Here is a 17,083-nt window from a genome sequence, read left to right on the forward strand (position 1 = left end):
GACTGAAGGGCAGCCTCTGCCCTGGTCTGGCCCCAAATAACCATCGTTCAGCCACATACAGTGGCTGTCTCAGGGTGGTACCTTCCCAAGGGTTTCTCCAGGATGGGGATATCTTTGATCTAATTCTTGTCTCTCTGGTTGGGTTCACACCAGCTACAGCAAGGACATGACCAGGATAAGAGGGGCTGCCTGCAGCCTGCCATGGGGGGCTCAGGAGCAGAGAGGGCTCTGCACCCTGGGCTGACGCTGCTCTCTGGCCACGGGGCAGGAGGTGATGATTTGTAACCCACCAAGACTCCTGTGTGGCACAGGTTTTGTCTGAGAGCCCTCTAGGAGTTCGTGTGCGTGGTCCCAGGGGTTTTATGAATGAAGCCCTTGTGCCCAGAGCAATCCTGCCCTGTACTCACCAGCCAGCGGGCACGGCACCAGCTCCCCCTCGAGCCGCGACTCGATGTCTCCACCCGCACAAGTGTCCCCAGAGATCTTTCTGTAGCTGCAAACACACACAGTTTATTTCATGGAAACTCTTACCAAACCATCCTGTGCAGCCTGAATAGGCAGCAGTGTTTAATTGCAATGTATGTCCAAACATGCCAGTTGTTTACTGCCACTCGTGGGGCGTTTCCATTGTGGGGTTTGTGGTTGTTTGGGGTTTTTTAATCACCAATAGGATAAATACCAGCTTGTGGAAGATCAGGTTGCTCTCCCAAGTGCAGCACATACCCTCGAGTCTTCCTGTAGGTTGAGCCAACAGGGCAAGGGACTGGTGGGTCGTAGGGTTTCCCAGCAAATTCAGGGTCAGGAACACAAACTTCTAATGATAAATCATCGCTCAGTTTAAAGCCAAAATCACTGCAAGGAGAAGAAAGGTGTAAGGAGGGGACAGGGAGAAGGAAAAAATGCAGCCATGCTATGCTATTACTCTGCTCTATTTTTGCATAGAATTTTTAAGCACCCAAAGTGTCTCAGAAGGCCATTCACTTATGATCAGCATTTAGCTGCATATGATTTCTCAGAGCCAGACAGGACGTTTCAAGAACATTTTGCAAATAAGCTTGCCAGTGGCTGGGCAGGCTGGGGAAGGTGAGGCAGCAAGGCAGGGCTGAGCCAGAGTGCTCTGAAAACCTGGCTGCAAGCCCCAGTTCTCCTGGCTGGCTTAGGTCACTGCTCTGTCTCTTGGCTTGTGCTGTTGGTAAAAAGGGAGTTACAGTGCGGCTGTTCCTTGGAAAACGCTGTGGAAGGGGTTGTGTCAATCTGATTTTGCAGGGAGCTGCGATTCCGAGGCAGGGATTGGATCCCACCAGCCCTATTCTCAGCCTGCTCATGGTGAGCCAGACTTAGGCTCTGTCTGGGCATCAGACAGGCAGATCTGGGCTTGAGCAGTCTGGTGTGAGCCCCACTGAAAGCCCAGTCCCTGAAAAGCAGTTCACTTTCTAACCCCAAACCTTTGCACCACATTGCCAGAGCGTGTTTCCTAATCCTAACCCAGTGTCAGGAATGTGCAAATTGCAAAGTGATACAGCAGGGCCAGCTGCATCCCTGGGGCTGAAGGGTCACAAAGATTTTTGGTGGAAGATCTCTGGATGTGATGGAAAATTGTCCACCATCATTTGAAAGGTGAGGGAGTAACGATAATTTCCTGTTCCAGGGAACCTTTCAGAGGCTCCCAATAGGCTGTAAAGACATTAATTAAGTCTCACACCATACCATTAATGAAAGGATGTTTTCAGTTCTTGCAGTTTCCTCCTTGCTATAAAATGAAGCAGTGACACTCAGAGCCACATAAATTGGATGTTTGTTCACTCTGAGCGATTGGTCACAGATAACTTATCTCAGACTTACAACCCAGACCAAATGAAATTAATTGGTATTTACCATTCGAAGTCTTCCCTCGTGCAGGAGCAGTTGGAGACCATGACAGGCCTGTCAAAATCCTCTCCATTGAAACAGGTGGCATGAGGAGTCCTCCTCTTGAAAACGGTTTTATGCCCCAGTAAACATTCATTGCCTCGCTCATCAGAGGGTGACCACAGCTTGTAGTCATTCTCTGTGCAAGGGACCCCTAAGAGAAGAAACAAGGTTGGGGTATGGAAAGGTGCAGTCCCTGCAGCCCCCCAGGCAAATAAGCCAAAAGTGTGGGAATCCTGGAGCTGCCACATCTTCAACCCCACACCTTGTTTTAAAGCAGTCTCTTGGAAAAGCACTCCGGATTTTTCCTCCCCCAGGAGAGCAGGCATCCAGCCCCACACCACAGTAATGCCCTTCCCTTCCCTCTCTGCCCTACCCTGTCACAAAATGATAGAATTCCCCCAATCTGCAAGGCTCTAGCCCTGTCCCAAAGGAAAAGGCAAAGCCCAAGAGCATTCCAGCTCGGAGCGTGCAGCGGCACGCGGTGACAGGAGGCAACAAGCAGCTCTGTGGCAGTGACAGTGAATCTGTGATGCCTCATTTAAATGGAGTCATTCTGGTTACCAAACAGATTCCGTTCCCAACAAAACGTCAGGGGAATCAGTTATAAATTTTAGTCGAGTAAATTCCTCTGCTGGGTTTAACTGCGCTTTGATTAAAATGCTGCCTCGCAATCAAAGCTGAAATGGGTTATAAAACATTCATAGGCACAAGCCTTCAGAAGGAATTTTTCTTTTTTTTTCAAATTCCTCGGTGAGGAGGGAAGGGATACAGGGAGAGCACAGGGAATATGAGTGATGCCTTCAGCAGCAGTGACACGAGGGACAGAGCACCTGGTGCCACAGCCCCTCTGGACACAGCCATCCTCAGCAGTGGCTCTGCCACCTGTCCCCTTACCCAGCACGTCCGTGGTGTTGATCTGCAGGATCAGCCAGCTGTGGCCATTCTCTTTGTAGGAGCCAAAGATGGTGAATATGGTGCTTTTCTCCCCCGGCTCGGTGAGCAGCCCGTACACAAACACCGGCTTCTCCGAGAACGTGAACACCTTCCAGGTCTCCCCTTCGTTCGTGCTGTACCTGTGGAAAGAAGGTTGGGAGAGGTGCCAGGGGCATTTCCTGCCTGCTGCAGGGCACTCTCTCCCATCCCCAGCCTGAGCACCAGGAGCAATCCCTGTGCCCTGACACTCACTTGAGCTGGTCGGTCTCGGTGCCCTGTGCGATGGCCACGAGAATCCCCCCGTGGTCCCCCCACGTGTAGTAGTGGGGTCCAGACAGTGCCTGGAAGAGAAACAGTGCTGAGGGGTGTGATCAGAGCTGTGCTGAGCTAAGGGAAAATGGCTGGAAAGCGTGCTTTGTCAGAAAAATACCTCCTGACCTAAGCTGATGTTTCAGCCTGGGCCAAACCAAGTGTCTGGAGGCACCAGAGACTGAAGTGTTTATGGGACAACATCTGCAGATGAGAGCAGCCAGCCCAGTTTCCCTAAGAGCTGAGTGTGAGAGCTGCACTGAGCCCTGGACTCTGCTCCTCCAGCACTGGGTGCAGGGAAAGAATCAATGGAAGAAGTGCCATGACATGAAACCAGAGTCCATCACTCCCCCTCATTTGTCATGTCTAAGAGGCTTTCCCAGCACTTGGCAGGGACTCAAGACCTTCTCAAACTGCAGAGAAGTGTTGGTTCTCGGGCTGTGGAAGGTCTTCTGAATGTTCAGACAGAAGCAGGGCCATGGCAAGCAGAAACAAGCCCTGGAGACAATTCATACATCCATCCCGTGGAAAGGAACTCGTATTTCATGCTCACCTCCACCACAAAACCACCTTTTTCCTGCACTGGTTTCCTATCCAGTGCAGCTCTGGGTGAAAACAGGCAGCATGTCCATGCCTGACTCTGCTCACAGGACGTGCTGTCACGCTTGGGGACGTTCTTACACAGGGCACTGGATGTATTGTTTCTTTCTTCTCTGTGCTGTGGGACCACACCAGTGATGTGGAGAGCAATGAGCCTTCCAGCCTCCTGCTTGCCAAAGCTGGGGGGAAGGAGCTGTGTTGCTGCTTCTCAGCTGAGGAACTCCAGTGCTGGGTCATTCTGCACCTTTGCTCAGGATACAGAGGGCCCAGATCAATCAGGGGCTTGGTGCTGCTCCCTGCGGGTCAGCGCTTCCTCGGCATGTTTGAATTGTTCTTCCAGGCAATCCTTTTGAGCCAGGGGAGGCTGGCACCTGAAAGTCTTGGGTTTTGGATACCCAGCTGCAAGGGTCCCCACGGCTGCTCCCCACAGGATTCTGGAGAACCACGGTCACTTTGGCAGCAGCCAGACCTGTGGTGTGTCCCAGACCTCACCCAGACCACATGGCACTTGCAGGAGGAGAAGGAGGCTGCTTAATTCCCAGGATTAAATAGCTTGCAGATGTTGAAATACCACATTACACTGGCTGCAGAGTGCACAGGCAGACCACAAATACTGCCACAAACCAGAATATCCACTCAGTAAACAGAATCAAACTCCCCATAAACCGAGGGCAAGATCCTGTTTTTCTGGAAGGCGCCGGAGCCTCTCCAGACACTGTCACATACAAAGGCCTGGCTGGCATCTAAAAGAGACCAGATGACCTATGCTGAGGGCAAACCCTGCCAGCTGAAAGGGAGAAATAGAGGAGAGAGCTTTCCTGCTTTTAAATCCACCACCTACACCAAGAGGTTCACCTTCAACCAACCCACGGCTGGTCCTTCATCTAAACACCATTTTGTCTTGGTTTTAAGGAACATTCAGCACCTTCCAGCTCTTGGATTCACATGGAGGTCACCTTTAATGTCCTTTAAGTTTATTGCTGCCAACATTCTACTTCCTCCACCACCACCTTGGCTGAATTGGGTGAGCCTAAGAGCAGCCTTACCTCTCTCCACCTTGCTCCAGCACTGCTTGAGACATAGACATTGGTTTTCCTTGCCATGTTCTTGCCAATGGAGCCTAGGAAAATGGGAGAAATCATTCTTCTTGAGGAATGCAAAGCGATTGCTAAAAATGAAGCCAGACACCTCCAAAACTATTTTTGTCTCTGATTAAGGAGCTGATTTTTCACACTATAAATTAATCCCTTCCAAAGCAAATTATTTTAAAGACTATTACACGTTTTAAAAGCAGATGGGGGAAAAAACCCATGGCTGTAAACACGATTAAACAAAAATGTGTGTGTTCTTCAGTAAAAGAGCGAGACAAACAGGAATTTCTGAATCTTCAAGGAACCCTTCACGTGGATCAGGGAAAAGGATCAGAACAGAGCAGGTTTCTCACGTCACTGTGCTGCAGTAAAATGTTCACGCTGTAATTACTGGATGGGGACTGCAGCAGAGAAAGGACAGCAAAATGCACAATTTAATTGCATTTTATAACCTGCTTGTACAAACTAGATGCTGCCAAGTTCCTCGTGTCCTGAAAACAACCAACCCCGAGCCAAGGGAAGGGGAGAGGTACCGGTGGCGATGATCAGTCCTGGTGCTGACTCCTTGGAGAGAATGGGCATCCTACGGAGCTGGAAATTCAGCAGCTGGCTCAGGCGCTGGGCCAGGTGGAGAGAGCAGCCTTGGGAAAGCTGGGAAAGCAAACCACAGCAGCATTAACCTCCTTCCCACACTTGCCCGTGCCCTCGTTCCATGCAGTCACAGAATCACTGTGTGAGCAGTCACAGAATCACAGGATGTGCTGAGTTGGAAGGGACACCCCACAAGGATCACCAAATTCAATTCCTGGTCCTGCACAGAACCATCCCCAACAGTCACCCCCTGTGCCTGAGAGCATCATCCAAACCCTCCTGGAGCTCTGGCAGCCTTGGGGCTGTGCCCACTGCCCTGGGGAGCCTGGGCAGTGCCCAACCAGCCTCTGGGGAAAGAACCTTTTCCTGAGATCCAACCTGACCCTGCCCTGACACAGCTCTAGGCCATTCCCTGGGTCCTGTCCCTGGTCCCCCCAGAGCAGAGCTCAGTCCCTGCCCCTCCTCTGCCCCTGCCAGGAAGGTGGAACTGCACTGAGGTCTCCCCTCAGTCTCCTCTTCTCCAGCTGGACACACCAAGTGCCCTCAGTGTCCTCACTCGGCTTCAAATCAAGGCCCTTCCCCATCCTCATTGCCTCCTTTGGACACTCTCCAATGGTTCAACACCTTCCTTCCATTGTGTCCCCCCAAACTGCCCCAGTATTGAGGTGAGGCCGCCCAGGGCAGAGCAGAGCAGGACAATCCCCTTCCTGATGCCCCCAGGACAGGGTTGGCCCTCCTGGCTGCCAGGGCACTGCTGGCTCGTGGCCAACTGGCCACCCACCAGCACCCCCAGGGCCCTTTCCCGGCACTGCTTTCCAGCCTCTCATTCCCCACTCTGTCCATCCATCCCAGGTGCACTCTCCTCTTGGAAAGGACTTTGTGGTGGGATTGATCTTTCAGCCTCTTTCGGTCTCAAAGCACCTCTGAGATCACCACGCCCGACCACCAACCCCACACCACCACCACGACCTCCACCAAACCACCTCCCCGAGCGCCGAGGGCGCTCCTGCCCGCTTTTTGGGGAGGGGATTTGCCACCCCTGTGCTACCTGGCAGTCGATGTGCTCCCCGTAGTGCGTCTGTGCCGGGGGCTGCAGCAGCTCCCAGGTGCCGCCCTTGTCGAAGGTGATGACGGAGCGCATGTTCTCCTCGCTGAAGGAGCCGTTGAGCAGCGTGGCGATGTACACGCCCCGCACGCCCTCCACGCGGTGGAAGTCTGCGAAGGGCTCGTTGGCAAAGTACCTGGGGGGGAAACCATAAACCAGCCTCTGTGTGTCTGGGGAGCTGTCAGCTCTTCCATCGAACACAGCCAAAAATGGCACAGCCCCTGGCCAACGTTCTCGGTCGCCGCAGACGGTCGGGTGTGTCCCACGTTACCTGACCAAGGTGTCACTCCCAGCTCCCCCTGGGCTGTAGTAGAGCACGTTTTCTAGAGACAGGGAGAACTTCAGGCCTTCTGCCTCCGAGATGTAGAGGTTGGTCCGGTTGTTGTCGTGGCTGACACACACAAACACCTGGTCCTCCGAGGCATCAGCAACATAATATTCCTTTGGGACACAAATAACAGGCGAGCAGGCTTCATTTGTGTGTGCAGACAGGCAGGGTTTAGTCTCCTCTTACCTAGCTGAAAGCACTCTGCCCCCCACCCTTTGGTATTTTTTCCACTCAACAAGTAGAAAATCTTCACTTTGCTTTTCTCTTTTGTGTTTCTCCCACAGTGATTCCTGTCCTCTGCCCTGCACAACCCAGTGGCAAAGTCCCCCAGAAGCAGCACTGGGAGCAAAGCCCCATCAGTGATGGATCTGTCTGCCTGGACCCACTGAGCCTGGGGTGCCAAACTGCTCTAACACCAAGAACTTGCTTCTCGTGCCCTTCTTCATCCTCACCAGCCTGGGGACACCTCAGCACCTCTGGATCATGGATCACAGACCCTTTGCAAAGCCTGTCTGTCCCCTGGGCATCCTCCCCCTGCAGAGAATTGGATGCCACAGGCCGTGCCAGTGGAGCCAGAGCGTGCTCAGTGACCTTGCACCCCACGCCACGGGAAGAGGTAAGGTCCCCAAAAGCAGAGTCAGAGCAGTGGGATCAGCCCCTCTCTGGGTATCTGGGCTTTGCTATGCCAGCCTCCACCCCCAGTGCTGGAGGAAGCTGGCTGACTGTCCAAGTACCACCACGTAAACCACACAATCCCCCTAACGTGAGCTTTCCCTCAGCCAAACCCCCCAGCAGGGTTATATGAGGTCCCTTCCCACTCCTGCAGTGTCTGGTGAGAGGCAGCAAACTGCTGCTGATATTGGAGGGTGTCCTTGGCACGGGAGGGAGAGAGGAGGCTGCTCAGAAGGCGCCACTTACCTTAATTGGATGCTTGGTAACGAACTGTGCCACGCGCATCGGCTTGCGGTTGAAGGAAACCCAGAGCTGGACTGAGGGCGGCTCTGAGCTGCCAAGCAAACGCTGTGCAAAGCACAGGGATGTGTTAGGAGTGCCTCTCACCCCCTAAATCCCCCTCATCTCCAGAGGCTGCAATAACCCAGTGCCCAGGGCTTCCCCTTCCCTGCACGAGGGCGAAGCGTGGCAGCGGCTGGGACTGACGATGGGAGCAGCGCTCCCTGCTCGGGGTTTAAACTGCCACAGCCAGGGCTCAGCAAGGAGGCAAACTGCCCTTTCTGCTCAGTCAGGTGGGGGGGAGGAGGCTGGTTTTAATTCCTCCTTTTTCTGCAGAGCAGCCTGTCCTTTCCTTCTTTTCTTTTTTAAAAAAAAGATTTGCACAAAATGAAAGGCACCAGCACGAAGCCAAAAGAGCAAAAAGCTGGGGGGCAACCCATTTCGTACAGGATGGCAGTGGTAAGAACCTAAACCCAGATTTAGGCTCCAAAAATAAGCGGCCTGGTTTCTCCCAGGCTCTGTATCACTAAGCAACCATGCCTCCCACGGAAAGGAGCAGAAGTCAGAGCCCTGGGAGCCTCTGCCACCCAGCCTGTCCTTTCCCCAGGGCTGCTCCTGCTGCAGCCCAGGTTTGAGGCAAGTGCCTGATTTCAGACCTGAGACTGTAATTTCCAACTCAGGGGGTTGCAGCCAGCCTCCCTCTGTCTCAGTGTTCCCAACCAGTCTTGCCTTGGGTGATTTTACTGATGTTTAGTGTAACACCAGTCATTAGAGCTGCAGGGGAGAGCAGGACGTGCTTCCCCCTGCGACCCCTGAGTGATCTAGAAGCAGAAAAAGCTCCAAAGAACCCCTGAATTGAGTTCAAACTCGCCTTGTGCTGCCTGCAAGCCCAGAGGCTTCTCTGCAGAGACACAAACCACCTCCAGTGTTTCACCCAACACCACCAACAAGCCCAGATAAAATCTCCTGCAAACCACAGACCGGGCACAGCGCCAGGGGGCCAGGCCCTGGGAGTTACAGGCTGTACTACCTGCAAGAGAGACTCCTGAGAAACTGAAATTGCTCTGCAAACACGTCCCCTGCCAGTGCTGGGCACCACTGTGCCCGCTCAGGTGGCTGGAGGTGACACTGCCTAGGAAACTCGGTGTGGTTCTGCAAGCAGTCACCCCTAAAGGGAAAAAGTTCCTTCTTTGAACACTCAGGGGTGGAAAGCAACGCTAGAAAACTGCTCCTTGAATTCTAGAAGGATCAGGACTTTATCCCTCTGGCCTCGTGTTTCCGATCATCTAGAAAGGAGCTGCCCTCAGAGAAAGCACAAACACCTTCTTGCTTTTCTTTCAGGTTTGTCTGAAACTGGTCAAGAACTGTAAAAACTCACCCACATCCTCTTTTCTTAGGAAAGCAAACTGGAAATCCAGCTTTCTTTCCAGGCTGCAGCACATTAGGCTACTTGGACCCAGTCCACGTTTGATGGTAATCTTCTCTGACAAGCGGCCTCCCAACCACGGAGCTGCTGAGCCACATCCCCCCCTTCCCCTGCCACCCCCACCCCGAACATCTTTCCCAGGCATCCTGTGGTTTTTCCCCGGGTCCCAGCACTTTGCAGGCTGACCTACTTCTGCCCAGCCTGCCAGGAGGCAGGAGCATGGAAACCCCATTGCTTCGAGTGCCACGGGCAGGCACTGCTTTGTCCATGGCAGTGCGAGCCTGGGGGGGGGATGGCAGCTGCAGGCAGCCTGGTGACACCTCTGTGACAAGCCAAACATGAGGTCTGAAAGCTGTGAGGTGCAGCATGAGCAGCATCACCCCCTGGCAGACGCTCTTGCCCCGTTGTGGCTGCGGTAGTTCTGTACCAAATCACCAACCCTCCCCCTCAGCAGTGAATTCCTCACGTCACACTCACCACAGACTTGGTTGCAAACATGTATTTGTCCCTGAGCTGGAAGTCTTCCACGTCTTCCAGGATTATCTCCTTGTTTTCCCGGCTCTGGAAGAAGTCGGTGCTGCGGATGACGGTGGAAGCCCCCGAGGGCTCGTGCCGCTCGATGTACACCGTGTTGGGCTTGTCGTAGGGCTCAACCCCCCTGGGGAGGACAAACGAGGTGGTGGTGGCACCTCTGTGCTCACAGAGTGATGCAGAAGGCAGTGGGTGTCCCCTTTCCAGAGGGGAATGTGCAGCACCCCTGGGTGTCTGCGTGGGTGGCTGTCCCTTGTCACCCCGCAGTGCCACATCCCCACAGCGCAGGGTCCCTGCTGGGTGAGGGGAGCAGGGGGCAGGGCTGGAGCACGCCTTGGTGCCTGGTTCCTTGGTTTGCACAGGGCAGCAAATGAGGCAAGAGGTGAGGAATGAGAGGAGACAGGAGCTGGGTGTACACAGATGGGATACGTACCATGAAAAGGACTTGACGTGTTCCTGAATCATTATCCAGGTCTGGCCGAAATCGTCTGATTTCCAGAGCTGCAATGACAAAGGTGGGATTTGAAATGTCATCTGCAATGACAAAGATGCCAGTGGGATTGGGACACAAACAGACCCAACCTTTTAAGAGACCCAATCTCAGGCAGGGCAGACCTGCATCCATCCATCACTACTCTCATGACTTCTCTTTCTGTGACAGCTCCTGGAGCAGCAGCAACCTTTCTAGCAGCAGCAGAGTAACCCAAACAGAAAAAAACCTGTCCTTTAGCCTGTCCAGAAGGATTTCCCACTGTCTCTTGACCCCACCTGGTTTTACAGTAACTCAGAAATAAAATCAACTTGCTATAATGTCCTTGTGGATTGCGATGGCAAGGGGAAATATCTGGGCAGAGCTCACACCCCCCTCAGAGGTGAGAAACCCCCAAGCTGAGCGACATGCTGCTGCTGCAAATCTGCAAGCATCAGGAACGTCAAGGTCAAGAGGAGTGATAGGATCTTTTCCTTTTCCTTCTGCCCAGCTCTGACATCCCTGGATGCCTGGAAGGCATCCCAGCACGCACCCTGCTATGACCAGACTGGAACCAGCACAGACTGTGTGTGTTTTACTCTGGTTCTTTCACCTCTAGGTTTTCCTTATGCTGCCTGTGTCTACCTGAGGGTGCTGTAACTATTTACAGTCTTTAGCCAATAGCTCCAGGGAAAACAGACGTGTTTGTATTCAGGAAGCAGTTTGTTGTGCCAGGTCCAAAGCCAAACCACATGCCCACATGAAACACTGCAGAGGTCATCCTGCCTCGGCTGCCAGAGCTCTGGGGAGAGTTATGACCATGAGAAGTGGGATGATAACACAGTCAGGAGCAATGTGGATGAAGGAGCAGCATCAGTGAAGGAAAAGGGATGGGAAATAAGGCAACCACCCTGCAGGTACTTTATCCTCACTGCTCCAGAGCTCAGGAACCAGAGAGACTGCAAGGAAGGGGGTGTCCTGGCCAATCTGGGACAGCTTTGCATGCAGCAATCTAAGATCAGACACCCTGAACAGTCAAAGCATGAAGCCACATGGCCCTGGCACAAGGCAGGGTGACTCTCAGCTGTGGGGGACGTGACAGGCCAGGGCAATGTCACAGCAGGGCAGAGGCAGGATGCCGGTTTCCCACCTCAGCAGAAGTGCTCACCTGTTTTTTAGGATGAGACCTGTCGAAGCCCAGGAGGAGGTTGGGGTTCCTGCTGTGCAGGAGGAGATCAGCTGCTCTGAAGGGAATGGAGAAGCCCTGAACTGTGTTGCAGAAGTCGGTGGTGATCCAGAGGTACGGGGCGAAGGCGTCCACGAAGATATACTGGGAGTGGAGGAGCAGACAAGAGGGAAAGCAGGAGGTCAGAGCAGGGATCACACCAGCAGCCACAAAGGTACACACCCCAGGGGAGCCTTTGGGAGGGCAAAGTGTGGAGAAGAAGGATTTGGCTGTCCCAGGTGCCACATCCCCCTCACCCTCTTGTTGTCGGCCGGGCTGTGGTAGAACTGGGCGATGGCCACCTCGCTGCTGTTCCCCCCCTCGAAGCTGAACCTCTCCGAAATCTTCTTAAAGCTCTTCCCGTAGTCATAAGACACGTAAACCTGCAATGGAGAAGCCCCAGAGTGAGGAGTGCAAAGTTCTGGTTTCCCTTCTGGCAGATGTGGTAAAAAAATCATCAAACCACAAGGCGGGGGAGCCTTAGAGATTGCCTGAGTGTGCTTTGAACCCACGGGGCAACACAGAAGATGTGGAATTATTTATTTTGTGCCTCTGAACTCAAACTCATGGGCCTTTCTTTTGTTTCAGCAGGTCAGGCTGAAGCTCAGCAGCCACCACCACCCTGCCTGGCCCAGAAGGTGCCCCAGGCTGTGTTACTCACATCGCTGTTTTTGGGACCCAGCAAAGACAGGCTGTCTCTGGCCAAGGCCACGATCACGTTGCTCTTCTCTCCCGCCCAGTGGACGACCATCTGATTGTGGGAATCGTTGAGGCTGACCTGCAATGCCAAGGAAAAGGGCACCCTGAGCCACAGCCTCGTTCACAGGGACCCTCAGAGAGCAAACACCCGCTTGGAAAACACACACACTTTGGGGAAACTCATTCAAAGCAGCATCTCTCCTGGATGTGTTGGCAGGATGTGCCTAATAAGGTTTGTTTTCCCTTTATTCTTCCTCAGAGAAACAGGATTTGGGGGAATGATGAGAATGAAAACTAAAACCAAGGGCTGAGAAGTGTTTTCAAATTCAGGCTGACGAGGCAAAAGTGCCACAGGGAAACAAAGTCTCTTCTCTCTGGTGACCAGGGACAGGACCCCAGGGAATGGCTGGAGCTGTGTCAGGACAGGTTTAGGCTGGATATCAGGAAAAGCTTCTTCCCCCAGAGGGTGGTTGGCACTGCCCAGGCTCCCCAGGGCAGTGGGCACAGCACCAAGGCTGCCAGAGCTCCAGGAGAGTTTGGACAATGCTCTGAGGGACAGGGGGAGATTGTTGGGGTGCCTGTGCAGGGCTAGGAGCTGGACTTGATCTTTGTGGGTCCCTCCCAACTCAGGATACTCTGTGATTCCACCCTGTGCTTCCAGCACACACACAGCCCTGCGTGACCCCGTTATTCCCGTGTGTGTTGTTTCTGGCAGGGCTGTGACAGCTCCGGTCCCAAAGGGCTGGTTTCTATGGGGAAGCTCTGACAGCATCACCACGGTGGGAGCTGGAAGTGCAGGGCAAACCCACAGGGACTGTCACCAGCAGGCAGGGACAGCCAAGCCTTGCTGGAAAAGCAGCTCAGCAGCGGCCGTAGCTCGGTGCCCCGGCCCCTGGAGCAGAGGACGTGCGTGCCTGAGCCCTCGCACACACCACGGCTCAGCTGATGGCTGGTAACCCCTGAGCTCAGGGCCCTGGGAAGCTGTAAAAATACAGGGATAAGCCCTTCTTAGGCTCGATGCCCTGCGGCTCCCGCTGACCCCGCGGTCAGCAAGGAGCGTTGTAAGGGGCTGCTTCAACCTCCGCCAGCGCTCGAGTGAAACACTTGGGAAAAACAAGGTCTTTATTCTAGAAAAAGGGGGGCAAGGCAAAGCAGGAGCCCCTAAATCCCTCTTATGCAATAGGCTCACGTAAGAGGGGGGGGGGGGGGAAATCAAGTCAAACCCACCAGTCAGCAGCCCCCGGGGTTGATGCTCCCGGGGTGGGTGCCCCCGGCTGCAACCCCGCCTGCCCGGGCAGAGACCCCCCCACCGGGCAAACACGGCAGAGATTTAGGTCAGGCGGCAGCACCAGCTACAAAGCGAGGCAGCAGCAGCAGCCCCGCGTGAAAAAAAAAAAAAAAGAAAAAAAAAAAGGAAAAAAAGCAGCGACGCTGTTTGAGGATGCAGGGAAACGGGGCGGAGAAGGAGGAACTGCTGCTGCCCACTGAGACAGCCGGCAGACTGCCTCGGGTCTGGAATCCACGGCAGTTCTGTGCTCCCAACCCCTCTCCCCTCCTTTGAAAGCAGGATAGCCCCGTTTGAGTCTCCTACATCTCGATTAGTTATTTCGGGTGCGGCTTTTTTTGGGTTCCCGGCTGTGCCCGACCTCAGCCCGGACACAGCTGGGAACCCCAAAACTTAGTCCTGTAGATCCCCTCAGCTAAGAGGGGCTTGTTACAACCTCCGTGTCAATTTTAACAGTGCTTTTCTATTTTTTTTACTGCAAGAAATCTGACCCCAGGAGTTTCAAAAGCAAGAAAACCAAAGGAGACTCCTATCTGCACCTTGCTTTAACCCCAACAGTAAACCTCTACAGCTATTCATCCTGTGAGCTAAAGGAGACAGCGAGTAGGGAGACCTGGAAAGTGTAGTTAAAGGAGACAGTGAGACCCCTTCTTGGAGTAGGGAGACCTGGAAAGTGCAGTGAAACCCAAAAAACAGGGGCAATGTGTTTGGATTCAGGGGAGCCAGATGAGTTTTGTTACTCCTGAGAAGCCAAGTGAACTCAGGCAGCCTGATTAGGGCAGAGTCCCTATATAAAGGCAAATTGGACACATGCAGGGTTTGGTTCTTGGCGGGAGGGAGGAAGAGCAGCACTGAGCAGAAAGGTTTGGAGGAGCTGAGGGCTGCTGGAGCACGTCTTACTAAAGGGTGTAAGGAAGGAGAAGCCAGCACAAGGATGCTGTAAGTCCCCCTGGAAGGGCTGGTGCAGCAGGTCTCAGGTTTAGGAGTGTCACACATTTGTGTTTGCTGCTTGGCAGCCCTGCTCTGGCCCTTCAGAGCTTTGTGGGGACCCAAATGGTTCAGGGGAGCAACAAATGGGACCCCTAATCTTTGCTGTTGAGGCAGCAGCACTGCCCTGTGTGCCCTGGGTGAAAAGCACCTCATATCCTGCTGATGAGGGTGTTTTTTGTGGAACAGCTTTGCAATGAGGCTCTGTTAGCCCTGACAGGAGGAACCCTGCCCTGCCTGCTCCTTTGGCAGGAGCCCACTGTCACAGCCTCCCCTGACAGTGTCCCAGCCTTCCTTGGGAACTGGTTTAACCTATGAACAGGCAATGACTGGTGCCTAATGGAAACAGCGTTTAGCATAAATTCCACTTAATGGGGAAGTGTTTTGGTCTTTGCCAAGTGATTAAGTGTATATGAAATATGCATGAAATTCTAATTTGTCCTCCTAATACGTAAGGTGCCAAATGAAGTCCAGGAGGGGAAAACTGGAGCCAAGACATAGCAGAGGCTGCTTGTAGCTCTAGTTAAAGTAGTTAATGCTGCTAGCTTTGCTCACGCTTATGTATTTATTTTTTGTTAACAGTATCTTCCTACAAACGAATGCCCTGCAGAAATGGGATGAGAAGAAGACAGCCCCTGGAGCTGCTGCCCCAGAGCAGGTATGAGCTTCAGGGATGCAGCTGGAGCTGGAGTGCTGGCAGATGGAATGTTGTCTGGATGCTGAGATGGAAGTGTTGCCTTGCTGAGCCCAGAGAGGGGCTGACTGTTGGTAGGTGTGTAGTGTGCAGTGCTGAGCTCCTCAAGCATCTGGGGCTGGGGGAAGTGCCCTGATCCACAGTCTTTGGCACCTGAAATGCCCAAATGCCAGCTTCCCTTCCTGTCACATCCCCCTCTGTTGCTCGTGCCCAGATGGAGAGGCTGGGGCAGGATTTTAGCTGCGGAGGTGGCTCAGACCCTGGCTCGTGACAAACTGCAGCGTTAGCGAAAGCCCCGGGCTCCAGCACGGTGCAGGCTGCCCAGGAGATGAGTGACTCTGGCAGGGGCACCTTGCTGGAGCTACTCCATCACCAGAGGACTCTAAATGCCAGCCTTGGAGCCCCCAGAGAGCTGCTCTGCGTGGGAAGTGTGACTTCCCCGTGCAGAAATCGCGCCGTTGGCTGTGACGAACCACGAGCAGAAATACTGTGTGCCTGCTAACAGTGGTGACAAGTGACAGGACAGCATTAGGGGCTATTCTTGGTGTGTGGAGTGGGCTTGGCAGCTCACTGTGTGTGTCTCTGGGTTTGCTTTGCTGGGGATTAATGCTCCAGCCATAGGCCTGGCACCCCAGCTCGTGGTAAATCAGGAGGAGACGTACTGTGACTGCTCAGGGCTTGAGGCTGGATGCTGTAAAATTGGGGGTGTGCAGAATAGATTCCTAGGCATCACTTATGTGTTTTCCCATCCTGGTTACACAACTGAAAAAGAAATGCCTGTAAAAAAAACGTTGTTCCTAGGAAATTTCTGAATAGACAGTAGGTTATTACTGTGGTTTGGTGAGTGAGGGTCTCAGAGAGCAAAGGGTCTCTGTGGCTGTGAGCGGCTGCTGAAACCAAGTTTTGCCATCAGGTCAGATCTTGGCTTCAGGGCTGCTTGCAGAAGAGGGATGGGCTAAACATTTTGCCCCCAGTAGCTGGTGGAATGAGGATGGGGGTAAAGAAAGCCACTGCTAAAAGGGGTCAGAAGCAAAGCACAGGGCTTTAAAAGGAAAGGTGTTCTCACCATGCTCCTCATCATTCCAGCTCACTGGAAGCCTCAGAGGACAAGTACCAGGCCTTTTTGTCCCTGTTTCCTCTGCCTCCCCCCTGGCAAGGCTTATGCAATAGCCCAGCCTCGGGGATGAGTGTCATGGGTGGCTCCTGCATTCCCGGCACGCCGCGTTCCCCGTGCGCTCCCACTAAAGCTTCATTACTGTACCTTCTGCTCTGCTCCCGAGCATCTGTTTCTAGCCCTGCCATGATATTTTAAAATACAGCCTGTGCCTGCCGTGGCGCTGCTTGTGGCTTGGACTGAAAATGCCAGGGTCTGAAATCATTGATATGAAACACGGGTGACTCATTTCGGAGAGCGCCAGGCCTGTGTTAATTTTGTTAATACTGGAATCGCCTGCTCGCGGGGCTGTTTGCTCTCTGCTGCACCAACAGAGCTCTCCCTTAGCTGTTGTTTCCAGGAGAAAGGGAAAGGTAAGGGAGGGGGAACCCAGAAACAACCAGAAATAACCTGGCCCCTTAGTAAGAAGGTCCTGGAGATGAGCTCTCCTAAATTGGCAGAGGGAAGGGATGTGATGGGAATGGAGGCTGCCCCAGCAGATTTGGGTAAGTGCTGATGAAATCCATTCCCCCATAACCTGCAGGAGAGGTCTAAAGTGTGCCATGAGCTGGTGATTGCAGCTCTGGAAAGCTTAAGTGATGCCTCCTGGGACACCACGATCTGAGAGGAACCTGCTGAAGGGGAAACAATGGATTAAAAACACAAATACCTCTCCCAGCCACCGCGGTGCCAGGAGCAGGAACTGTGTGGCTTCCAGAGATCCGTGTCTCCTGGCAAGCTCGGGGAAAGAGCAAGTGCTGGGAGCAGGGAACCCTCCCAGGATGACTGGGAAAG

The 17,083-nt window shown here is 53.5% G+C and overlaps 1 protein-coding gene across 2 annotated transcripts in view; it reads right to left on the reverse strand.

The window, feature by feature from the left end:
- The window catches only part of SORL1 (sortilin related receptor 1), a 45,102-nt gene that overhangs the window by 23,871 nt on the left and 4,148 nt on the right, over nt 1–17,083 (reverse strand). For both annotated transcript variants that reach the window (XM_064634472.1, XM_064634471.1), the window contains exons 2-16: nt 12,132–12,248; nt 11,728–11,853; nt 11,414–11,575; nt 10,210–10,277; nt 9,723–9,903; nt 7,787–7,888; nt 6,812–6,981; nt 6,484–6,676; nt 5,378–5,495; nt 4,800–4,873; nt 3,097–3,185; nt 2,806–2,984; nt 1,876–2,062; nt 724–852; nt 408–493 (exon numbers count right to left, since the gene is read on the reverse strand). In XM_064634472.1, coding sequence (XP_064490542.1) covers nt 408–493; nt 724–852; nt 1,876–2,062; nt 2,806–2,984; nt 3,097–3,185; nt 4,800–4,873; nt 5,378–5,495; nt 6,484–6,676; nt 6,812–6,981; nt 7,787–7,888; nt 9,723–9,903; nt 10,210–10,277; nt 11,414–11,575; nt 11,728–11,853; nt 12,132–12,248 — 1,981 coding nt within the window. The remainder of the gene's footprint in view (nt 1–407; nt 494–723; nt 853–1,875; nt 2,063–2,805; nt 2,985–3,096; nt 3,186–4,799; nt 4,874–5,377; nt 5,496–6,483; nt 6,677–6,811; nt 6,982–7,786; nt 7,889–9,722; nt 9,904–10,209; nt 10,278–11,413; nt 11,576–11,727; nt 11,854–12,131; nt 12,249–17,083) is intronic.

This window comes from Pseudopipra pipra, chromosome 23 (genome assembly GCF_036250125.1).
Source record: "Pseudopipra pipra isolate bDixPip1 chromosome 23, bDixPip1.hap1, whole genome shotgun sequence".
Classification (NCBI taxonomy): domain Eukaryota; kingdom Metazoa; phylum Chordata; class Aves; order Passeriformes; family Pipridae; genus Pseudopipra; species Pseudopipra pipra.